General features: G+C 42.0%; 1 protein-coding gene across 1 annotated transcript in view; it reads left to right on the forward strand.

The window, feature by feature from the left end:
* The window catches only part of IKZF3 (IKAROS family zinc finger 3), a 57,251-nt gene that overhangs the window by 23,726 nt on the left and 8,857 nt on the right, over window positions 1-24,668 (forward strand). The window contains exons 2-7 of the mRNA XM_075846686.1: window positions 5,232-5,285; window positions 5,932-6,063; window positions 13,444-13,686; window positions 18,525-18,692; window positions 18,883-18,993; window positions 20,468-20,584. Coding sequence (XP_075702801.1) covers window positions 5,232-5,285; window positions 5,932-6,063; window positions 13,444-13,686; window positions 18,525-18,692; window positions 18,883-18,993; window positions 20,468-20,584 — 825 coding nt within the window. The remainder of the gene's footprint in view (window positions 1-5,231; window positions 5,286-5,931; window positions 6,064-13,443; window positions 13,687-18,524; window positions 18,693-18,882; window positions 18,994-20,467; window positions 20,585-24,668) is intronic.

The raw sequence follows: 24,668 nt of genomic DNA on the forward strand, positions 1-24,668 counted from the left end.
GAGAAAGCTTTTGACAATGTCCGTTGGAATTGGTTGGATGCTGTCCTGGATAAGATGGAAATAACGGGGGCATTCAGGATATTATTACACCACATATACAAAGACCCTAAGGCTAGAATCTCCACACCAGGCTTTCTGTCTAAACCATTCCGTCTATGTAAAGGTACAAGACAGGGGTGCCCGCTATCGCCACTGCTGTTCAATCTGGCTTTGGAGCCGCTGGCACGTTATCTGGCGTCATCCAATTTATATACGGGCATAAGGGTGGGGGAGATGGAGGTCAAGGAAACGTTGTTTGCAGATGACATCTTGTTATTTCTCGCAGACCCCCTTAAAGATGTTCCGCGTATCTTCCAGGCATTGAACGACTTTGGGAGCTACTCAGGGTACAAAGTTAACACGTTAAAATGCCAGTTACTAGATTTGGGAACGCAGGACCCAACATATAGGCGGTCCCTAGCCTCCCTGGATGTTGAGATGGCTAAGTCAAACATTACTTATCTGGGTATTAAAGTGGGTCGGGCACCCAACTCGCTGTATGATCTAAATTATCCCCCCCTTATACAAGATATCCAAGCAGATCTTCTGAGATGGCACAGTCTACCTCTATCACTGATGGGAAGGAGCTGTTTGGTCAAAATGTCAGGATTTGCGAAATTACTCTACCCGCTCCAGACTATCCCACTTCTGGTCAAGCACTCAGATATCAATACACTCAACTCATCATTTACCAAATTCATATGGGGGGGGAAGAAACCAAGAATAGCGCTCACGAAACTCATGATGAGGAAGGCGGAAGGAGGGGTCAATTTCCCTAACATTCGGGGTTATAACCTGGCCTGCTTGAGTAGACATCTGCTAGATTGGAAACACAACACAGAGTTCCACTCCAATACTAGACTGGAGAGACAGCTAGCAAAACCTTGGGATCTCATGGCTCTGGTACACACAACGTTCACTTGTCTCCCAAAGATCGTCAAGAAATCATCTCTGTTACGAGATACCATCATTGCCTGGAAGGTATTGCGCAAACACTATAACCTCTCTTATCGCATTTCAAAACATATGCCCTTATGGCAGCACCCAGAGTTTGCAGCAGGAAGATCTAACAAACTAATGTCAGAATGGAGGGAGAAAGGGGTAGCGACTCTGGGGGATATGTTCCACGCGCAGGATAAGAGGTGGTTAACCTTGCAGGAGCTCCAGAATAAATATGTTTTTGTTCGGCATCAGCACTTACAGTACTTACAAATAGTTAATCACTGTAAAACTAAACTAGCGGATGTAGCGGATGAGGTCCCCCCCAACCTGTTTGATTCATGGTTCACGGACAATCACAGACACTCCATTTCCCAATTATATAGTACACTCAGACCAACACTAGTGAAGATGTCCCCGGGGCAGGCCTTTGGGAGATGGGAAAAACTGTTTAATTTACCAGGCATTGAAAAGCATATTGAAAAAGGGCTGGTGGATTTCAGGGCACACGTGCACAACGAAAACTGGAGGGAAACTCATCTGAAGATCATTCACCAAGCAATATATGCATTTACCCTGGCCCCCTCCGCCTCACAACCAGATAGGAAAACGTCATGCCCTAGATGTAATATCTCAAAGACAGACATGTATCATGGCCTTTGGGCGTGTGCACATATTCAGCCATTCTGGGGGGAGATAACATCCTTATTGCAGCAGGTGGGCAGGTTCCATGGGAATTTAGGGCCAATGGAGGTCTTATTCCATATACAACATGATGGAGAATTAGAAGAGACAGAAACGACACATTTAGCTCCCATGGCCCATGCCACACTGATAGTGGCAAAGAGGTGCATACTCCAAAACTGGCTGGTAGCTGAAGTACCGACTCAGAACATGGTGGTCCAGGGGTTGAGGAAACTGTTTTATCTAGACCGCATTGGTATATTACAGAATAAAGACACGCAGAGCAAAAAATTCTTTGAGAAATGGAAGCTTTTCCTCACAAAATATTTCACCAGTGAAGAACGAAGGGACATCATAGATCCGTTTACGGGAACGTCATGGTACTTGATTGAAGATCTTAAGGGCACTTTAGGGGCACTGAAAATATCACGGGAGTAAAGCATATATATCCACTGGGATTTCTTTATTCTTGCGGACTAGCTGCCTGAGTTGGTGAACTGCTTCACGAAGCTCCAATTGTTATGTATGCTCCAATTTCTTATTTGTTCTGTGTATTGTTTAGTTATGTAAGTTAGGCAGATATGCAAAGTTATGTAACAATGTTTACAGGAATACCCGACAGGTGGGGTTAAAGGAAGGGAAGGATAGAGGAGATAGAGGAGATGAAGGAGGGCTGATAGCCCATGGGGAATAACTTCCAAGATCAAACCTAGTTTGCTGGGAAGCATTCACTATCACATGTTCATTTATACATTTTTTGTAATGTTTATTATTATGGCAATGCATTACTGTATGATTTGTGTTTTTTTTTTTTTTGTGTGGTGAAAAAATTCAATAAAAATATGTTTAAAAAAAAAAAAAATAAGAGCGCACAAAAGTCCTTCATGTGTTGTCTGAATTTTGCGGATCCGTTGCTAGTGACTGCCTGGAAAATCCGATACCGTGACCTTTCTATGGGTGCGGACTGCCAAATATCGATGACACACAAAAAAAAACATGGCCGTAATATACTTGCATACAGAATGTTTGCAGCCCGATCAGTGGCAACGGTCCTGTGCATGAGGCCTTGTGCTGGCGAACCCCGCCTGTCCATGTATTGCATGGTCGACCATTCACCAGTACCCCTTGTGACATCAACCTTTCGCTGGGGGTTCTAGAAGTGAAACCTATGGCAATCTGCTGATCATTGGGCCTATTTCATTTTAAAAAGGGGTTGCCTCTTAACTTTATCATTGGGCTTGTAAAATTTTTTTTTTTTTAAAGCCACCAGTACTACATTTCTAAGCGTTACTGGCATCTTGCACTCTTCGATAGCTCTGCCTTAGCGTGATAGTCAAAATGGATTACACGGAATCAGACAGCCATGAAAGGAGAAATTTAAAGGGTAACTAAACGTTTGACAAACTTCTGACATGTCATAGTGACATGTCAGAAGTTTTGATTGGTGAGTGTCCGAGCACTGAGACCCCCACCAATCGCTAGAGCGAAGCTGCATAAGCGTTTGTGTGAGCGCTCAGCCGCTTAGTTTCTGGTCTGCTTTTTCCGGAAAGCCGATGTATCGGAGTACGGGCTCATAAACTTTCTATTGAGCCCGTACTCTGGTACATTAATTTCCTGAAAAAGCCGAACAGACACGAAGCGGCTGAGCACTTCTGCCGCTTCATTTTAGCGATTTGATGAGGGTCTCAGAGCTCGGACCCCCACCAATCAACTTTTGACATGTCAGAAGTTTATCAAACGTTTAGTTACCCTTTAATCCAATAAATAAACCCTAAGGCGATGCATATTACATACGAATTTGCATTGCAAATCCGCAGCGTAATACAGTGCCAGCAAAGTAAATGAGATTTCATGTAATCATCTACAATTTGCAGAATTTTTCCGCACATAAATTGAATTTAAAATATGCAGGTCAATTCATCTTGCGTCTCCGTCTCAGAATTGTATCTGACCAGTTGTTTTAAAAATAACACCAAATTCCGCACCTATTTCTGCATCAAAATGTAAAATATGCACCTAAAACTGCATAAACGCAATATTTAGAATTGGTTTGGAGCCATGCACCATTCTTACACCAGGCAACAAATGACAGTCTTCATCAAGCTCCAGCCTAACACCTTCAGTCACTCGTTTTAAAGAAAACTCTGAACAGGTTACTGTAATTTCCAGTGTACAACCAGTGATGTTTTACATTGGCTTGGTTATGCAAAACAGCAGGTGTGACTTCATGTGTGGTGTGGCCAAGTACCAGAGGACTGGAAAAAGTATATAATAAAAAAAAATGGTAGAAGTGATTGAACGGCAAATGAAACGGGATCACAGAAGAAGAGATCACACACCAGAGAGCAGCATGGTGAGTCCTATAAGACATGAATGCCGCAGAGGAAACCTCACTATATTCCGCTCATCAGATATGCTGAAGCTGCAGGTCGTGATTCTGCTTCAGTCTTTATACTTCTGAGTTTATGTATTCGTATATTTGTGTCTTATGTTCACAAACGTATCTGCAGCCAACGTCATACCTGTTTTAATGATAAATTCTGACTTCTATGATGTGGTACCAATCTGGTACCAGGGAGAGAAAAGTGTCTAGGATCAACTTTTAACAAAATGACAGCACCTGGCATCACTATGTAATACCTGCAGATCTGAGACATTTCTGGGTGGTTGTTGCAGCCAAAGACCGGACCGAATTCAAATTGAAAGATGTGTATGCTTTTTTTCATTTTTTTTCACGTACTTTTATTTTAATTTTAAATGCATTTTAAAAATGCCATGAAAAGCTGTCCTTTCTCTGCCACCTTTTCTGCAGCTGCTGTAAATGTTCATATTATTAATGGAAATATATTTGCCACAAAATTAAAGCACCACACACAGTGCCCCATAAATAGTACCCTACACTGTGCCCCCTTAAAGGCTAAAAATCTTTTTACTTCTTGAGATACAGTTGCTCTGTGTCCTGTATACAGAGCAGCTGTATCGTGCTCTAAGACCTGACTGGTTCTATATATTCTCAAAGGTGTACATAAGCTTTAAAATAGTGCCATGTGCTGTGCCCCATGAAAAGAAAGCAACACACACACCGTGCCCCCTGTAGAAGGTGTCTCACTGCACCCAATAAAAAACCCATTCCCACGATGTTCTCCAGGGACGCAGGCCCAGTCTCTCTTGGCAAGTTCCAGCAGAATAACGCAATGCCGTTATCACATTGCCTGCAACATCTGCATCGCAGGAAAAGCGCCAAAGGGCAGGGAAGTGCTGGTTCCCTTGCGTTGCCCGCGGTGTTTGGGTGCTTCTCTTTACTGTCCTGTCTGCCTGCTGGCTGTCAGCAGGGCTACAGACAGCTGGCATTTGCGATCCGCCAGTTGAGAACCCCCTAAACTGCGCTATGAAAGCAAAGTAGTTTAATAAGAACTGCTGTTTACCTGCCCAAACTTTGACAATCATTTGAAAACTGACGATTTGCGGTTAAACCGTACGAGGGGGAATATTTTATTTTTCGCATTATGGGGTTACTACATGTGTCTAACAGTTTGTTTTTTTTTTGTTTTTTTGGTGTTATTTTGCAGATGTGGATACAAGTATGGATTCTGTGAACTATCAGGAGCAGCCACAACCAGCAGGTAAAATCAAATGCTGTTACTTGTTGTAAGGCCGGGGCTACATCTAGATTTCTTGTACTACTGATGGATTTTAGCTGAGTGGCGGCTGCAGTCCACAAGATTGTATACAACTCATTATATTCCTTTTGGACTGCAACTGTAGCTCAATAGTTTAAAATCGATCAGTAAGGCCAGGGCTCCACCAAGACTTTTTGTAGCACTACATTAATTGATTTTTAAATATTGAGTGACCGCTGCATGCAACGCAATGTACTCATCTTGGACTACAGCTGTAGCTCAATAGCTAAAATCAATTATGTAGTACTACAAAAAGTCTTGGTGTAGCCCTGGCCTAACACTGTTCATATCAAGTTTGGGCCATGATCTTGAGCTTTGCATGATGCACATCTCCAGTCTGCTTTGGGTTGTGTGTATTTTCTTTAAAGGGGGTGGTGGGGGGGGGGGGGGCTGCATTTGAATTCTGTTGTAAAAAGGAGAGGAAAAGGTACCCTAGCATATACATCTCTCTTTATGTTCACCATCAATGGTCACACTTCTGCTGACAGATTTGCAAAACGAGTATCTAGTCACATTTTGACTAGTAAGCCGAGCTTTGGCCGTACCATAGTTTGCTATGAAACTATTCAGTGGCGGTTTTCTATTTCAGATCTTAGCGTTTGCTCTTCAAAAAAAATTGCGGAGCCTGACCAACGTGCTGCCAAATACCAGCGCTGTAAAGAAGATGATGAGCCACAGTCAGAGGGCATAGAACAGACAGATCTCCAAGGAGAGGACAGTGGTAAGTAGGAGTCATCGTGCTTTTTGGTTATGAGGTTTTCAAAGGTCCTATGCACTTGTATTAAGCCTGGGCTGGACAATGACTTCATTTGCATGATCCAAGCCGTTGACATTGAAGAGAGACTGTTGTGCAAAAAATGGCAACTTCTGTGCATCTCTAACGGTGTCATCCCATTTAGACATGGGCTTAGGGACATGAATAATGGGTGTCGTTCAGAAATCGTCTGAGACAGAGAGCTTCCCGCTTTGGTGCCCTCGGCACTGCCATGTATTGTACGGTCACCAGTTCATTTGAATTGGCACGATGTTATAAAATACTTCCAAATACTGAAGCAAAATACTGATCAGAATACGGACATGTGCATGAGGCCTAAGCCGGTGCAGAGAGCCTTCAAGTAAGAGCAGCTCCTGCTTAGGCAGATTTGGCCCGGCCATGTATTTCATGGTCGCCCGTTTTGATTGAGTGGGCACCGTGTAATACTATATTTCTTATGTTTGCTTGGGCAGCTGTTTATAGCGAAGAGGTTGTCTTGATAAGTCAACCCCTATAAAACTGTATAATATAGCGTCCTAATATATAAGCCCATGTACAACCAAACACATTTCAATGAAGACTGCCCAGGTAAGGCTCTTTTTACACTGCATTTGAGCCCTACCTCATACGTATTAATCTGGAGTTTTAGCCAACGTATACCTCTGACGGAGGACTCTGATATATGCCACTGTATATGTAAACATTGCCATATGTCACCTAAAGACATGTTAAAAATAAAAAATACTGCGCAGTATACTTTTTTTTTTGCATAGAAAAGTAGTTGACTACGCTTTGCTATACAGAAAATAAAATAAATTCTACAGACGTTTGACTTATGGATACGTTTGAGTTTTTCTCGTCGTATACGGTTCATACGCAGTGTGAACGGGGGCCTAAAAGTTATATTGATCGTAGGATGTCTTCTAATGATAGCGGCACTGCAAAACATTGAGTAGAATGAATTCAGAACGCTGACCAGGAGTCTGTACTTTCCTCTAACTCTTTTAGCATAAATTATTAGCCTGTCCTGTTCTTGCAGCATCAGCTCTTCCTGCCACAAGCCACTCTGAGCTCCTCATCTGCTGCGGGTATGGTCTTCATCTTTCATGCATATCCACCCACTCTATGCAGACTGCCACACCAGCCACCATATATTGGGTGTCCTAGATTAGAGGGTTTTTCTCACTCCTGTGCCTGCAATGCCTTCTCGCTACCAAGAAGGAACCTTTACAAAAAGTATATTGTTTCACCACAAAACCACTTGGATCTAACGTCTGTCTGAAATAAAATGTCAATCTTTGGGCAATTCTGCGAGAACACATACCTGTCAGTGATATAATTTACTATAATATTTGTGCAGATTGGCATGAAAGAATTGCTGCATAATGGTTTCTTCTTGAGTGTGTCTGACATTACTAGCAAAATAATTATGTATGTGTGTGTGTGTGTGTGTGTGTGTGTGTGTGTGTGTGTGTGTAATATATATATATATATATATATATATATATATGTGTGCACACAGATACTGTACATATATAATGCACTTCAATAGAACCATATGTATTGTATTGGACCTGAAGCCTGAGGGACCCATAGGCTCTTTCTCACATAAGACACGAGTATTATAAATGACATATGGCTACATATTTTGGATTGGGGCCTAGGAGCTTCAAGTTAGGCCTGTGGACGTGTAAATGTATAAACATTCAATTCTGATTTCAGAACCTCTCCCTTTATTCAAAGACGAGCGGCACTACATACACTACTTATCTCTTCTTGCAGCAGCAGTCCGCTTTTGTAAGAAGTTCCATCTCCTGTGCTGATCACTGACATATAGTGCTCCCTCTCATTTTAAAAAGAGGTTCTTAAGCTGAAGTGTGTATTTTATAGTTCTCTTTCCCAGCTGCTGCAGAACATCATAATACACACCTCCGATGCCGTAGAACACCTTCAGAAAAAAGATGAGGGTGTTTCATATCCTACTCTAAAAAAAAAAGTCCTACAGCAGCCAAGGTGTGTATTGGGGTATATTCCCACACACAGGATACTTTGCAGATTTTCTGCAACAGAAAATCTACAGCAGAATCTCTAGAAAAACGCTGGAAAACCTGTCCCAGAAATCCACACCAAATAGTGCGTTTTTCCTTCTCCTGCTGCAGAAACGCTGCATTTTTATTTTTTTTGCAGCGGTTTTACCTGTGGATTTAGAGTTAAACATTGGTTATAACAAAGTATATATGTACACCCGCGGATTTCGAGCGGTTTTTACTGCGTTTCCGCTGCATAAACGCTGTAAAAACCGCGACAACCTAAATCTGTTCCAGAATTTCTGCTCCCCATTTTAGTCTATGGGCCAAACACGTATAATCTCCGCACAGAACACGCAGCATAAATTGACATGCCGCGGAATTGAAAAACACAATTCAAAACACTTTCCGCATGAGTTTTGTGCATTTTTTTTTTTCCTCAGCGTGGGCATGAGATTTACTAAATATCATTTACTTTGCTGGACCTGTAAATGCTGCGGATTTTCCGCACTGAATTCCGTTTCAGAAATTCTGCAGCGCTTACGCTACGTGGTAACCCGGCCTTAGGGTGCAGTCACACACGGCAGATTTTGTTGCAGAAATTGTCCTCTGAATGTGGTTGTATCTGCAGCAGGTGTATGGATTTCTTCAAAAAGTTCTATTCAGATGAATGGTACTGATTTTCAGTTAAAAAAATGTCTGCAACAAAACCTGCCGTGTGTGACTGCACCCTTATAATAAATAATGTGCCCCTTGTTATAAATTATTAGGAATTTAAGGAGTTACCTCCAGAGTTCTGTGACCTCTATAAATGCACTAATGGGTTTTCATGGTCTCCGAACTTGGTCTAATATTCTGCTCATTTACAGTACAGTAATATAAATATTATTTTGTTTATTTTAGGGCTGGGCGATCATGATTAATTGAACATGTAACCTCGATTAATGATTAATTAGGCCACACCCCTTTTTGCATACCATGCCTCCTATTTGAATGCTACGCCACTGAATGAATATTTAGTGAATGGTAGACCAGGGACTTTACTGCTTCCTACTTTTTCAACTGTATTTGCGTCCTGAGGACACAGATCCAGTTGAAACCAGGAAAAAATAATCAAAGAAAAAAACCAAAATTAGTTTTTTGTTTTTTTTTTAGATTAATTGCCCAGCCCTTGATATATTATGCCATCGTGAATGATTCCATTAGTGTCTATTTAGTCATTGGTGTGGCTTTTGCTATGGAAAAAATCGGCCACGTATGGGGGTACCCTTATAATCCTGCTATCTTTGGGGCTCTGAATTATGGGCCCCCAATGTTTTCAGCCCCAGTATTATTTGCAACCACAATCTACGCCACTGAGACGCTTTTTTTTTTTTATTGTATAAAATGATTTATATCTTCTGAACGGTTATATAGACAATGGGCCGCACTTATGAAAATGATCTAACGTGACCGTGCGGCGTTCTACTTAGCCAGACGAGTTTAAGAAATAAACGTTTGCCAATAAGTCCATGTTAAACAGTTTTCATGAATCTCCCCCAATGTTTCTATTAATGTTTATTATCTTGAGTATGGAGTATTATTTTCTTATCGATTTTTAATTGCTGACTTTTCTTTCACCATTAACCATAACTCGTTCCTCAGTAGACCTGTGTGGATGTGTTGTCAGCAGGGTTACGTGTATATATACTGCTTGACTCGCAGGCTGCAGCTTAGGCTCAGGATGTGGTAATTGCCTTGGTGTGGCAGCAATGAGTTCTCAGTCGGCTGTTCGTATCTGTATTGTGTCCAGGGAGCGGCAGCCGGTAAAGGCGCTAAATGCTTGTGGGTTTCTGCTAAATGTTGAGCCCTGGTTGGATAGGTTTGCAAATAAAAGGCATATCTTTATCGACATGAAGCTTTGTTTGATCTTTCCTGTGAGTAGAGATGGTTAACCAGTGTATATTTTGGGATGGTGGTGTTTTTACGTGAACCATGCATGTAAACCAAAATAGAATTACTCAGAAACGTAATTACATTGTATTTTACTATAAATGTGTGAATATTGAAAATTGTTAATTTTATTTCTGATTCTCCTCCTATGTTCCATTCGATGTGCTGTGTTTTACCATTGAACAGTTTTTGCCCATTTTCTGCCATTGCTGACTTTTTTTTTTTGTCACTTTTGTAGCTTTTCACTTATTTGGTCACGTTTATGTCGCTGGATGTAGACTGACTTGTGTGCTGTTTAGTGGATGAGATGCACTACTTGAAAATCAATTGGACCTAATTAATATTAAACATGGACTCAATTAACATGTTTTTGACAACAGGGGGCAAATGAAAAAAAAAAAACACACCCCCGAACGTTAAAGATGGTTTCCCACTTAAGACGTTAATTATATATTACTAGAATATGCCATCAATATCCAATTTGTTAGGGTCCAGATGCTGTGACCCGTGCTGATCACTAGAACGAAGTGGCAGTTGCGCTAGGAAACGTTATGCCCATGTCTGGGGCAACAAAATTAATCTGCCCAGTTGAAGCTCTGTCCTTGTCCTTTTTTTCTCCTATCGGCTTAGCTCAGTTTTGTTTTGGATCTTGTATGGTTGGCCGTTGACAGGAGCCAAAGGAGCAACTTTAAGTGGAAGGACCCACACCTATTAGACATTGATGGCATATCCCAGTGATCTGTTAATGTCTTAGTCGTTATCCCACCAAAACAATTATAACCTATGCTGTGGATAGGTGATAAGTGTTTGATCGCTGGGGGTTCTACCACTGGTACCCCCACCTATCCAGAGAACGGTAGTCCCCTGTATGAACGGAGCACAGGTCACGCATGCACGCTCCCGCTCCATTCATTCTCTTTGGGACTGACAGAGAAAGCAGAGCTGATACAGAGCTCAAAATTCCCTGTATAAACATAGAAGATAACATGCTAGCTACCTGCAGCCACCACTAGAGGGAGCTTAGGTGCTTCATACTGCTTATACATTGAGCTCCATAATAACACTGTATACAGTAAGCTCCCTCTAGTGGTGGCTGCAGGCAGCCAGCGTGTTCACTTTTAAATCTACACTATATGGACAAAAGTATTGGAACGCCTCTTAATTATTGAATTTTGTTTTTTTATTTAGTCCGATTGCCACAGGTGTATAAAATCCAGCACTAGTCATGCAGTCACCTTTACAAAGATTTGTGAAAGAATGGGTCATTGTAAGGAGATCACTGAATTCCAGAGTGGTCCTGTAACAAGACGCCACCGGTATAACAAGTCCGTTCATGAAATGCCTTCCCTCCTAGATATTCCATAATCGACTGTGAGGCTAAGTTCGCACGTAGCGCAAATACGTCTGGTTTTCCGCAACGGTATTTGTTGCAGAAAATCCGCAGCATAAAACAGTAGCAGCAGAGTGGATGAGATTTGAACAAATTTCATCCACACGCTGCGTAAATGCTGAGCGGAAAAAATGCTTTGCATAAACGTTGCTTATTTGTTTCAAGTTTTCCCCATTGAAAATAAAAATCTTATACTTACCCAGAATTCTGTTTCTTCGTCCAGGACGGCCTCCTGGGATTACATTTCGTCCCATGTGACATGGGATAAAACGTTCTACCAGGAGGCCGGGCTGCAGGATGGCGGAGGGATGCATCTCCATGGCTCCGTAAGTATAGATCTTTTTTTTTTTCCATGGTACAGTTTTCCGCAGCGGACATTCTCGTCGTCAAACTGCACCACAATTTAGTTTGGTTTTTCGTCCGGAATTCCCTGCAGTGTACAGGACTGATACGCTGTGTGCTTTTACTCAGCGTATCTGCCCTGTGTGAACATACCCTGAGTGGCGGTATTGCAAAGTGGAAGCATTTATGAACCATAGCATACTACGTTAAGTTACAGAGCGGGGTGGCCGTTTGTTGAGGCATATAGTGCATAAAAGTCGCCAATGCTTTGCTGACTCAATAACTGCAGAGTTTCAAACCTCTGGCATTAACAGGAGCTCAAACTGTTCCCCGGGAGCTTCATGTCATGGGTTTCCATGGCCGTGCAGCTGCGTACAAGCCTTACATCACCAAGCACAATGCCAAGTGTCAGGTGGAGTGGTGTAAAGCTGCCCCCACTGGACTCTGGAGCAGGGGAAGTTCAGTGGAGTGATGAATCACCTTTTCTATCGGACAGTCTGATGGAGGAGTCTGAGTTTGGTGAATGCCAGGAGAACGTTACCTGCCTGACTGCATTGTGTGTAAAGTTTGGTGGAGGAGGGATAATGCTATGGGGTGTTTTTCAAGGGTTTGTCTAGGCCTCTTTGCTTCAGCATACCAAGATATTTTGGACAATTGAAGCTTCCAACTTTGTGGGAACAGTTTGGGGTTCGGCCCTTTTCTTTTCCAGAATGACTGTTCCCCAGTGCACAAGGTCCATAAAGACATGGTTGGTTGGGTGAGTTTGGTGTGGAAGAACTTGACTGTCCCGCACAGAGCCCTGACCTCAACCCCATCCAACATATTAGGGATGAACTGGAATTGAAATTGTGAGCCCGGCCCCCTCCCCCAATATCAGTGTCTGACCTCACAAATGCTCTTCTGGATGAATTGGCAAAAATTCCCATAGACACTCAAAAATCGTGTAAAAAGCCCCCAGAAGAGTGGAAGATGTTTTACTGCAAATATGGACCAACTACATATTAAGGTCTATGGATTTAGGCCCCATGCACACGACTGTAAAAATCGTCCATAATTACGGACCTTCTTAACTTCTATTGTCCAAGGACACGTTCCCGTATATTTATGGGAAGGTTTCCGTTCCGTAGAAACCACCCGCAAAAGATAGGACATGTCCTATCTTTTGCTTTTTACGGACCGCGCTCCCATACTTTATAATGGGCGCACGGCCCGGAAATGCGGACGACTGTTCACGGCAGGCCGTGCCTGTAATTACGGACCGTGATTATGGGCATGGTTGTGTGCATGGGGCCTTAGAATGGGAGGTCATAAAATCTCCTGTGGGTGTCGCAATAGTTTTGTCTATATAGTGTATATCTATCTATACAGGGAATTTGGAGCTCTGTATCAGAGGAATGGAGCTCCGATTACTATAAAGGTATATTAAGAAATTAATCGCCACTGAATTTTGGATCTAAAATCAATACGATAAAAGGTAGAGATTTACTTTAAAGTAAAGCTGGTTATAAATGTTATTATATATCGCAGGTTATATTGGATACCGAAATAATTCAAGATCATTTGACAAACCCAACAAGTTGTCGTGTTTGAAAAATGGTTGTAGATGATCCCACTATCTTACACGATTAATGAGATCTATGTATATTTTTGCATTAGCAGAGGATACAGTGGAGGTAAAAAATGAGTCTGCAGAGGTAGCAGCGTCTGAACAGTCAGAAGGTATTGATTTATCCTATGGATATGGAGCAGAGTGCGCACCCTACAACAGCATCCAGCTGGAGCGACATAACACATCATATGATCTCAACAGACCCAATCTGGCAAAGCTGTATTGTGACATCTGTGGACTGGCATGCAACAGCCTCAATGTTTTACTGGTGCACAAAAGAAGCCATACTGGTATGTGTCCTCGCCCCCAGACATTTTATATCCAACTATAGCTAATACAATGTTTCTATGAGATATTTTCTGCAGTTATGTAGCCAGTCATGTTTGGTGTCCTTCCTTTAGTTGTGTTTCTAGTGCCTGTTAGACCCTGTTCACATCTGCGTCATGGTTTCTATTTATGATGCCCGACGGAACCCATTGACTTATAACAGAGTCCGTCGGGTTCCGCAAGCATGTAACGAAAAAATAGCCCTGCGGAGCCCCTGACACAAATGTGAACATATCCCAGGGAAACGCCATACCAACTGTTTACTAGACATTCACTTTAGAAAACACTGGCTTTACCTTTGTTGTTGTACAGCTGGTCTTCTGTTTTGTACCGATCCCAAATACGCTTCCCTTAGTATTCTATAGGAACCTGCTTAAAGGGTTTGTTCAGGCAGGGAGCGATTTTTTTAATTTTATTTCTTCCCATACTGATGACCTATCCAAAGTGAGTGGGGTCCGACACCTAAACCCAGCGCCAGAAGCTATGCAGTGGTTGATTCCGGAAGCAGAAGGCTCTGTACTTTGTATAGTGGCCATGTTGGATTACTGCAGCTGTGCTCCTATTCACTTGAATAGGAGCAGTACTGCAGCACAGCCTCTATAGTGTGACCGGAGCCATCTGATTCCGACACCGACCACTGCATAGCTACCGGGGCCCGAATGCAGCCGGAACAGCTGATCGGTCTGGGTGTCAGACCCCCACCAAACATATACTGATGACCTATTCTATGGATAGGTCATCAGTATGAAAAACAGCCCCAAACCTGGACAACCCCCTTTAACCCTTTTCATGACCAGGAGTGTTTTGGACCTTCGTAACAAGAGCAAAGTTTCACCTTTTTGAAATGCTGTTTTTTTTTTTGCGGGACATATAGGGCTTTCGCATCAATTCAAATGGAGCCGATATCAATACTTACATTAGTAGGTATTTTTTTTTTAGGAAAAAATAGTCCTAAAAAAGAAAAGAGCTGTTTTTCGTAATCTTTTTTTTTTTTTTTTTTTTGTTTAAAGGGGTTTTCCACCTTCTGACAACTGATGACCACCGGATAGGTCATCAGTACGTGATCTGTGGGGGTCCGACACCTGGTTTTTGAGGTGGAAAATGAATCCAGATAGGGCGTGTCTCTTTTTCCCGCGAGCGGAAAACATCGCTCTGCAACTCCCATCAAAATTAATGGGAGGCAATTTCGGCCGTTTTTTGCCGCAGTTTTTTTTTTCTCTGTGTGAACAGGGCCTTATTCTACCGCACATATCTATGTCAAACATATTTGTACATTGTCAAATAGCGCTGTGAACCCGGTTTCAGCTTTAAATGTATCTCGTTCCTTCGCATTAGATACAGCATCTGTACACGGATGGTGATCCTGTAACTACTGGTTCAAGTATATAGTTTCTGACCTTTAGTGGACTAACCTGTGGGTGTGGTAGTGCAATAAGAGGTGCTTTCAACCTCTCGGCTATAGCGTATAGAAAATAAGCACTAATCCAGACCGTGTCAAAAAGTAGAAAACTGTAGTAAATATTTTTCCATGTCAATTGACAGAAAACTAAGGCATCACCATTGCCAAATGTGTAAGAAATATTTCACCCATCTGAAGGTTCGAGTCCTGGAAGGGTCCTGGTTAGAATTCAGTCTTCGTCTTCCCAGTTAAAAAAAAAAAATATTTAAGACAAATTTCTACTTTTTGACACTACTGACTGGATTAGTGCTTATTTTCTATACGCTAGATCCTGTAACTACAGAATTTTTAAGTAAAGGTTCAAAAGTAGATAGGGCAGACAAAAAAAATTGACAGGAACACAATGCCTGAGCAGCTGACGTCCATGCAAAAACGCGTTTGTGTAATGCAGAATGCCTAAAATTGGTGCGTGTGGGTCCGATGAGGTCTGCACTTTTTTGGGAGGGTTCGTTTTCTCATCTTCCTGTATTAAATTATTTTTTATTATAATTACTATAAGGGCTCAGTTTAGCAGGGAACACAATAGCTATGTGATCCTTGCTTTTCCCTTATACTGATAACTGCGATCTAATGGTAATAGCCCATTAGATTACGGTTACCAGTGATCGGCATAGCCAGACATGCAGAGAAGACGCAGATCACATCTGCTCTGCATCCCTACAGGCCGGTTTTGCACAAGGAATCCCTCTGACGCCACGGTGGTTCCCTGGAAGCCGCTCAAATGCAGAAGAAACGGCCATCAAAAACTGCACTTAAATTAACGGGCTGCAGACACAAGGACCTGTTCATTAGCCCATTATTTTACGTGGTGTGGGTGGGAATGGGTTAACCGCCATGTGACTTCAATTTTAACATCCAGTCACATATCTTATTCTCACGGATTCAATGAAAAAAAATAAAAATGGTGGCATGCTTGCTCCTGCATTTCCTTTGGGTTAATAATCTGGCATAGAGAGGTGCACAGAGGAACCACATGGCGGTACGTTGGGCTGCAATGAATCTGCAGCCCATGTGCCTCTGTGTACAGTGTGTATGAGGTCTAATGATGCCAAATAAGTAGGCAATGACCAATGTCACTAGGTACCAAAATGCAGCATTCTCTAGGTATGGCTTTTTTTCTGCCGTTTTCTCCATAGACTGCTCTATTGTGCCTAATTTATAAAAAGCCGCACTCCTTAAGTGCATTAGGAATTGTCTGACTGTTTTAGAGGTGGTTTTTCCGCCTTCTATGAGCAGCTATGCATTTGCACCTTTTTTTAACCCCTTAAAGACCAGGCCAATTTGAGGTTTTTTTTCGTTTCTTCCTCCGTTTTTTTTTTCTCCGTTGACATAGCCTTATGAGGTCTTGTTTTTTGTGGGACAAGTTGTCGTTTTTCATAGCATAATTTATTGTACCGCATAATGTACTGGGAAGCTGAAAAAAAATATTTGTGGGGTGAAATGGGCAAAAAAGCGATTATGCAAATTTTTTTAGGTTTTGTTTGTACGCCGTCCATCAGACGATAAACTTCATATTCGCCTTATTCTACAGGTTGATACGATTACGGCGATACCAAATTTCTATGTTTTGTTTCATGTTTTACCACTTAAAAAAAAAAAAACAATTTGCTAAAAAAATAAAATAAATTGTATCGCCATATTCTGAGAGCTATAATTATTTTTTTTTTCTATCAATTTAGCGGTGTGAGGGCTTACATTTTGCGGGGCAAGCTGTAGTTTTTACCGATACTATTTTGGGGTGCATGCAGCTTTTTGATCACTTTTTTTTTATTCCTTATTTTTGGAGATCTAAGGTGACCAAAAAAACAGCAATTTGCATGTTTTATATATTTTTTTTTACGGCGCACACCGAGCAGGTTAAACAACGCTATATTGTGATACTTCAGACTTTTACGGATGCAGCGAAACCAGTTATGTTAACACTTTTTTTTTTTTTTTTTTACCATTGCTTTAGTGGAAAAATGGGAAAAGGTATTTGTTTTGTTTTTTTAACTTAAGATATTTTTTATTATTATTTTGAAACATAAAAAATAAAAAGCGTAAAAAAGTTAATTTTTTATAATTAGTCCCCCTTGGGGATTTGAAGCAGCGACCGTTGATCATTTGATCGCTTGCATGATATACTGCAATACTAATGTATTGCAGTATATCGTAATACTGACAGTCTCCTTTGAAGCCCTGCCAGGGCTTCAAAGGAGTATAAAGATGGCAGACCTGGGGGCCTTCAGTAGGCCCGCAGGTTGCCGTGGCAACCATAGTGACCGGCCAATCCCGTCGCGATGATGTGTTTTTAGGGGGCGCCCCCCCCCCCCTTGATTCTATTTAAATGCCATGGTCGTGAATGACTGCAGCATTTAAGGTGTTAAACGGACTGAATCAAAGTGATCTTTGATTCGGCCTGTTGCAGTGAGGTGTTGGCTGTTAGCCGCTAAGTATGGAGCGAGCTCAGCCCGTGAGCCCGCTCCATACTTCCCCTTAACGGCTAGCACGTACATGTACGTGCTATGTCGTTAAGGGGTTAAAGAGGTTATCCCATGAGATACGCTGTGGATAGCTGATAAAGGTATGTGATAAATGTATCATCGCTAAGGGCCCCACCACTGGGACCCCCACTAATCACTAGAACGGGGGTCCGTGCCCCTTAACTCCGCACTGGAAAATCTGCAGCAATTTACAGTACAGTACATGTGGATGGAGCTTTTCACATGCAGTGGAAAAAAATCTACAAAATTATAGGCATGTAAATTCTGATGCGGATTTGTTGCGGATTTTCACAGCGGAGTTAAGCCTTTTGCAATGCATAGATCCGCATTTAACACGTTCAAAATCCTCGGCAGAAATTAGTCAGGGTGTGTTGCTGAGTTTAGGGTGAAGTAAGTGATTTTAGACTCAAGTGAGAAGCAAGTCCATGTAGCCCAGCACCCTCTGCCATCTTATCACCCCATGCTTGACAGGATGTCTTAGATCTGGAAGACAAACGGAAGTGCAACTTCATATTAAAGTATATTACCAGACAATCCGGCTTCTAATTGTATTATCTGTGATTCCCTAACATACTCGAATTATCAGATTTCCCTGTTGCTCTGGGTCATTCCTGCTAGCAGCAGTTGAATTTCTTATATACTACTGTCATAAGAAGAATTACAAGAGGAAACGGTTCCCTACTATATGAGCCCAGGTCCCTCCAAACTGATCCTAACAAAGTTGACCGTATTGACCTCTAGATCTTGCTGTGGCTTGTCGCACGCGTGCTTTGCTTTGTTTAGTGCTTTGAACTTGGAATTTGTTGGCTCCGCTTGGACTCGCTCTTCTTCCTCATGACCAGTTCTTGTCTTTTTTCAGGGGAACGTCCTTTCCAATGCAATCAATGCGGAGCTTCATTTACCCAGAAGGGGAACTTACTCCGACATGGCAAGCTACATACTGGAGAGAAACCTTTCAAATGCCACTTGTGCAGCTACGCCTGCCAAAGGAGAGATGCCCTGTCCGGGCACCTCCGTACACATTCGGGTGAGCCTACCTTTTAGTCCTCGTCACTTTCTGCAGCATTATAAAGTATGATTGTAGACCGTTATTGGTAACTGGTACATTTCCTTCAGTATAATATTTGTACACACAAGGTGGGATTATACATATGCATACACATCTTGTTAGGCCACCATTTACGTATGACGGCAAGATTTTGCTTTATTATTCTCAGTGGAAAAACCATTCAAATGCGAATTCTGTGGCCGTAGCTACAAACAGCGCAGCTCTCTGGAGGAGCACAAGGAGCGATGCCGCGTTTATCTGCAAAATGTTAGCGAGTCTGGTGAGTGTAATATATGTGCACCAATGTTAATATTACGGGCGCTAAAAAACCATGTTTTCCATCAGTCATCGTATTTAGTAACGATAAGAACACCACATTCTGCTGCCATATTCTCTGACTGTTATCACCGGTAGATCACTTTGTTTCTGTACTCAGGCAAATTACCCTGGGATAGGGAAGAATGTTGCGTTACAAAAGTAGATATGGTTCACCGCATTAAAATAAGTTTTCAACTTTAAAGGCTTGTCCACAGGTAGCGGAATTGCAGACTGAAAATACGCAGCGGAATACAGTAGCAGCATAGTGAGTAAGACCAATCTCATCCACACCCTGCGTAAAATTTCCGTCCCGAAATTGACCTGCGGTGCGTATTTTTTGTTCTGCTGCATGTCAATTCTTGCTGCGGAAAGTGGACTGAATTGCTCTGTTTTTCAGAGAAGATGTCACCATCTCACAGGCTTGAAAAAAAACGCAGCAAAATCCGCACCATTTTCTGCAGTAAAAAACACAGGCAATGGTGCGGTTTTTTTTCCACAGCGGAAACCCTGCTAGTTTTAGCGGAAATGCTGCAGAAATTTTCTGCACAAATTCCATTGTGTGGACAAGCCCTGAGACATCTGTCGTGAAGGCAGAGCAGTCATACATCAGATTACAGCCAATGTTATTGAGAGATTGAATAGTAGATAGCGCATATCTGCAGGTACAGCAGGTCTTGAAAACATTGAATATTAAAAACATTTTATGTAATATTGCTAGAAAACTTGACTCAGCCTTTGATTACCATCTTGCATGCTCAAGCCTTGTCATATGCACAGGCACCTTCCTCCCCCTTTTCTCCACTCTCCTTCCTTCACTGACCACAAATGTGAAGGGACAGGAAGCAATGCCTGCCATTAGACGGCGTGGATATCCGTGTTCTCGCCTTGTATTGAGAGAAGAAAAAACCTCAAACCAGCTCAGTGGAAACATTGACAAGAGACAGAAAGTGGTCAGAGACCAGGCAGCTTGCAGGTGGCCTGTGCACTCAGCTCCGAGGGGGTTATAGGACCGCACTTGCGTGCTGTTTTTTTTTTTTACGGTAGGACCAGACCAACAAATGCTACTTAATCTTTAGAAAGAATAGTCTTCATTTTGCTTGCCGTGTATAAAGGCCTGCATGCGGGTACCCATATAAATGTATCCTGTGTTAATTGTGTACCTTGTGAAGCATTGCCACCTATGTCCATTACTTACTTTATGTTCTGCAGCTCTTTCTAGCTTGCGTGTTTCTCAAATATTAGTTGCTGGTGACGAACAGGCACGTAGTCCATCCTATAAATCATTAGTAGGTGTCCTATGCCCTACGAAGATTTTTATTTTGACTTTGTGAATCGACACTACCGTATTATGTAACCCTTTATAAAACTTTATACACTGCATAATATTATCATGTTGCTTTGTCGGTTTTCAGTCTTTTTTTTTTTTCCCCCTACAGCTGTTGAAGAACCCAAGCAGATGAAACCAGAAATGGGCAGCGATCGGGCACTGGTATTGGACCGTTTAGCCAGCAATGTTGCAAAGAGGAAAAGTTCCATGCCCCAGAAATTTATTGGTAGGTGACCTGAAATTTTAAGTAAAGGTTCTAATTTTCCAAGTCTAGACAATGCCCTACTGTTATGTTGGTTACCTACACATTTCTTTCTTCGCTGTCGTTACCCTGGGCTTTTCCCCGCTTCTCTCCGATGTTTACGGGCTCCCTGGTTTCACAACCTCTTTCCAGTTGTAATAAGAACATTCAGTCATGCAGTGCAGATTAATGTCTGTTTACTTTGGGTGGGAAAGAGGAGACTTACAAGTATTGAAGCATAGCCTGAGAAAGGGGAAGGATTTACCAGGACAGCTGCAAATTTCAGGTGCCGGAGGTTGTACGTGATTTTTGTTTTTTTCAAAGTACAACATTTATGAATACATAGTATTGCAATTATGAAAATATCTGCAGTGAAGTCACAGTTAAAGATAGAAGAACTTAGTAAAGTGTCTTATGCTCTAAATTGTTAAAGGTTAACTGCAGTTTTATCAAATGTTTTATATGTCATAGAAACACATCAAAAGTTTGGATCGGTGGGGGTCCGGGTGCTGAGTCACCCTCCGCTGCTGAAACAAAGCGCTCGCCTAAACGCTTTGCACCTTCGGCTGTGATCAGCGCTCCCTGTCAGGCTGAAGACCGCTCACATAGAACGTGTATGAACTCGTCTAAGAGCGCAGTTCATGGACACAAGTGCAAAGCGTTTAGCTGATGGGTTCTGCACTTTAGTTTCAGCGACGCTGGTGGTCTCCGCACCCGGACCCCCACCAATCCAAACTTTTTACAGGTCTGTACTTTTAAACTTTTGATATATTAGTCACTCTTTAAACCTTGGTTATGGTTTCTACTATTAGCAAAAAAAGTTCTGATGTTCCCTGCATACTTCTATCCTCTTATTGTACCACTTTGGGGGAGGGTGTCATTCGTTTCTCCTTGTTGAATACCCCGTGCCTACACTGAGTCCCCGTAGCCCCGGACTATGGAGCTTTTGGCACTCTGTGTGCCGCTGTATTGTACTTTGTACAGAACTATATTTTATAGAAAAAGAGCCTCTGAATTTAATCGGCGGCATACAGAGCTACAGTAGGGCCTTAACAGAAGTTTTTGGGTGCTCTATTACTCGAGGTTATACAGTGCCATAACATGGCCATGTCCATGAGGCCCGTTATTGAAATGGAAATAGGAGTTTCATATATACAGGAATAGCAGAGCTGAATTATCAAGCATCTATACATGTGGGGGACTCCGCTAGACTTCAGGTACACATGCTGATTCATCCAGTTTCTACCTTCCTGGGCTTTCATATATTTCACATGCAAAATAATTTTGCTAAGTGTTTCCTTATCACTGCTCTTTTACATTGCTGAACATCCTTTTGTTATAAAAATTGACATACATATATTTCTATCATCCTCTCGACATGTGATGATGCAGTGTTTCATGGCTGTTTTAGTCCCCCACTCGAGCGCTCTAGAAAGAAAGACTTCACCCGAAAATGTTGCGTCGTTGTATATTGGGAGGTTGATGAAAATACATGTTTCTATATTTTGTATAACATAGGATACTCACATGAGAAAGGAAAAGCTAAAAACCACTGACCAAATATTTTTTTCTGCAGAGCTGAACTTGCCATGCAACTGTTTCTTTAGTGCTCCATTATAAAATTGAGTAAGGGTAGGTTTACATGACATAAGGATCGCTGATCGATCGTATAAAAAGTTGATCGGTGCCCTTTTACACAGGCTGATGCTATACTGTGTGGGAATGAACGATCATTCATATAATCGCTCAGTCTCCATCAGTTTGCATTTTTTTTTTTAACTCGTTTTATTGAACTCAAAGCTTATACATGAGTAAATGGATAACAAAACATATGTTATCCATCAAGACATATGTACATAAGAAAAGAAAATGAAAACCAGAAATGGTACACTGGGACATAATCCTACTTCTTCCTCCAGTCTGTTTAGGTTACAAGGGTAGATACAAACATTATAAAGCTTATACATTATAGCAATCCATTAACAATCTCTAAGGTTGGTAATAAAGGAGCATATTGAAGTCTCTGAACTAAGAGTTAAGGATGAAGAAATCCTTGAGCCCCAAATTGTCAAATTTCCATAAGCATTTCCTATTACAATAAACCACTTTCTCATTTTGGTAAAATATTGTTAACTATAGATTTCCATTGCATCAGCAATTGAGGTCTATCAGCCATCCACTGTAGGGCTACTGCTTTCCTTGCCAAAAATAGGATGTTCTTGAGGGAATCTTTATCATGCGACCATTGTTCCTCCGACAGGAGACCCAAAAAACAGATTGCCGGGGTGATCGGAACCTCACAAGAGACAATTCAGCTCAGCACATAAGCTACTTCCCTCCCAAAAAAAGAACTCAAAGGGGCAATCCCACATAAGGTGCATGAAATTAGCATCGGATGCGTGACATCTGTGACACTTAGTGTGAGGTAAACGACCCATCGGGGTGAGAACGCTGATGTACTATATACAGTTGAATCAGTCTATTGTTAACTGAGGGGGAGACCTATAGATGTGATGTCAAAGCTTCAGCCCATTCCTCTCCTCACAAGTCTGGAATGACTACCAGCCAAGCTGTTTTGGCTGAAAGCATCTAAGATTCTACCTTAGAGTTCAAGAGGTGAGAATAGAGCACAGAGATAATGCCTTTAGGTCCTTGTGTACATAAGATTCCAATCAGGGGAAATTTGGATATAGTGGGGCCATCTCCATGGAGTTGCGAGGCAAGCGCATGTCTGAGTTATAGATAACGGTAGAAATGCAGCCAGTCTAGACCATAAACCTCCTGCAGCTGTGTAAATGACATAAGGGCCCCATTGTGGGATTTCCAAAACTCAGATCCCTCTAGCTAGTGCAAGTGGGGGTGCATCAGATTATCCCATAGATTGCTTTCCTTTAGGAGCTCCCTCCATCCCACCTAAATCTTTAGCTGCTTTCCATAATTGACATGCCAACTTATGAAGTAATAACAATTTCCCCCTAAATAGTGTAGGTTGTTCTAGAACAGACCAAAGATCCCTCAAGTCCAATGGCTGTCCCAGAGTATATTCAGAAAATGTCAGAGAAAGAGCTAAAGATATCCGAGAAGCCAAGTATTTCAACTGAAAGTACAAATAAAAATCTGGAAGTGCCTATCGTAGGACGTTGTAAAATATTTAAAGCCAACTTCCTCCTACCACTACCCCAGACAAAAGAGGACAATCAGGGAGTTTCATTTATTAAGAAAGTTTACTCTACCAGCTACTGACAGGCAAAGAGTGCCATGCCTGAAAGTTATCCCTAAACAGCCCCTCCAGGGGATATATATTCTTGGAATGTGAGACACTCTGTTCTCGGTTAATGTAAATTCCCAAGTATTCGAACATCTCCACAGACAAATTAAAATACACATCCGGCCATGCCACCTTCCACAAGGGCATCTGAGCAGATTTGGACCAGTTTATCAAAAGACCTGAAGTTACCAAATCGTGTGACAATCTCGATCGCTCTAGGGAGTGTGTTCTCCCCTTCTGACATAAAAAGTATCATGTCATCGGCATAAAGACCTATCCTACTGTCTCTCCGTCCCATTTTTATTCCTCGGTACCCAGTATCCTGGCAAATTTTTAACACCAATGGCTAATGCGAACAAAAGCAGGGATAATGGACACCCCTGTCTGGTTCCCCTGCCCAATTCAAAAAAGGAGGAGCCCATCCCATTTGCCAAAATATTCGCTCTTGGGTTGTGGTACAAAATACCAACCCATTTGGCAAATCCAGGGCCAAAACCAAATTCAGAAAGAACTTTATGCAAGTACAACCATTCCACAGAATTGAATGCCTTGGCTGCATCGAGCAAAGCCAACCCCCCCCCCCCCGAACACCCACCTAAGAAATCGCCTGGACTCTACGGATATTTTCAGAAGTGCATTTTCCCGGTATAAATCCAGTTTGATCCTCATGAATCAGGGAGGTAATAACATTGTTACACCTTTGTGCAAGTATTTTAGCTAAAACCTTATAGACCCATATCCCTGCTTAATGTAGATTATAAGACCCACACTCCCTAGGGTCTTTATCTGGTTTCAGTAGGA

The sequence above is a fragment of the Rhinoderma darwinii genome, chromosome 13, assembly GCF_050947455.1.
Source record: "Rhinoderma darwinii isolate aRhiDar2 chromosome 13, aRhiDar2.hap1, whole genome shotgun sequence".
NCBI classification, from domain to species: domain Eukaryota; kingdom Metazoa; phylum Chordata; class Amphibia; order Anura; family Rhinodermatidae; genus Rhinoderma; species Rhinoderma darwinii.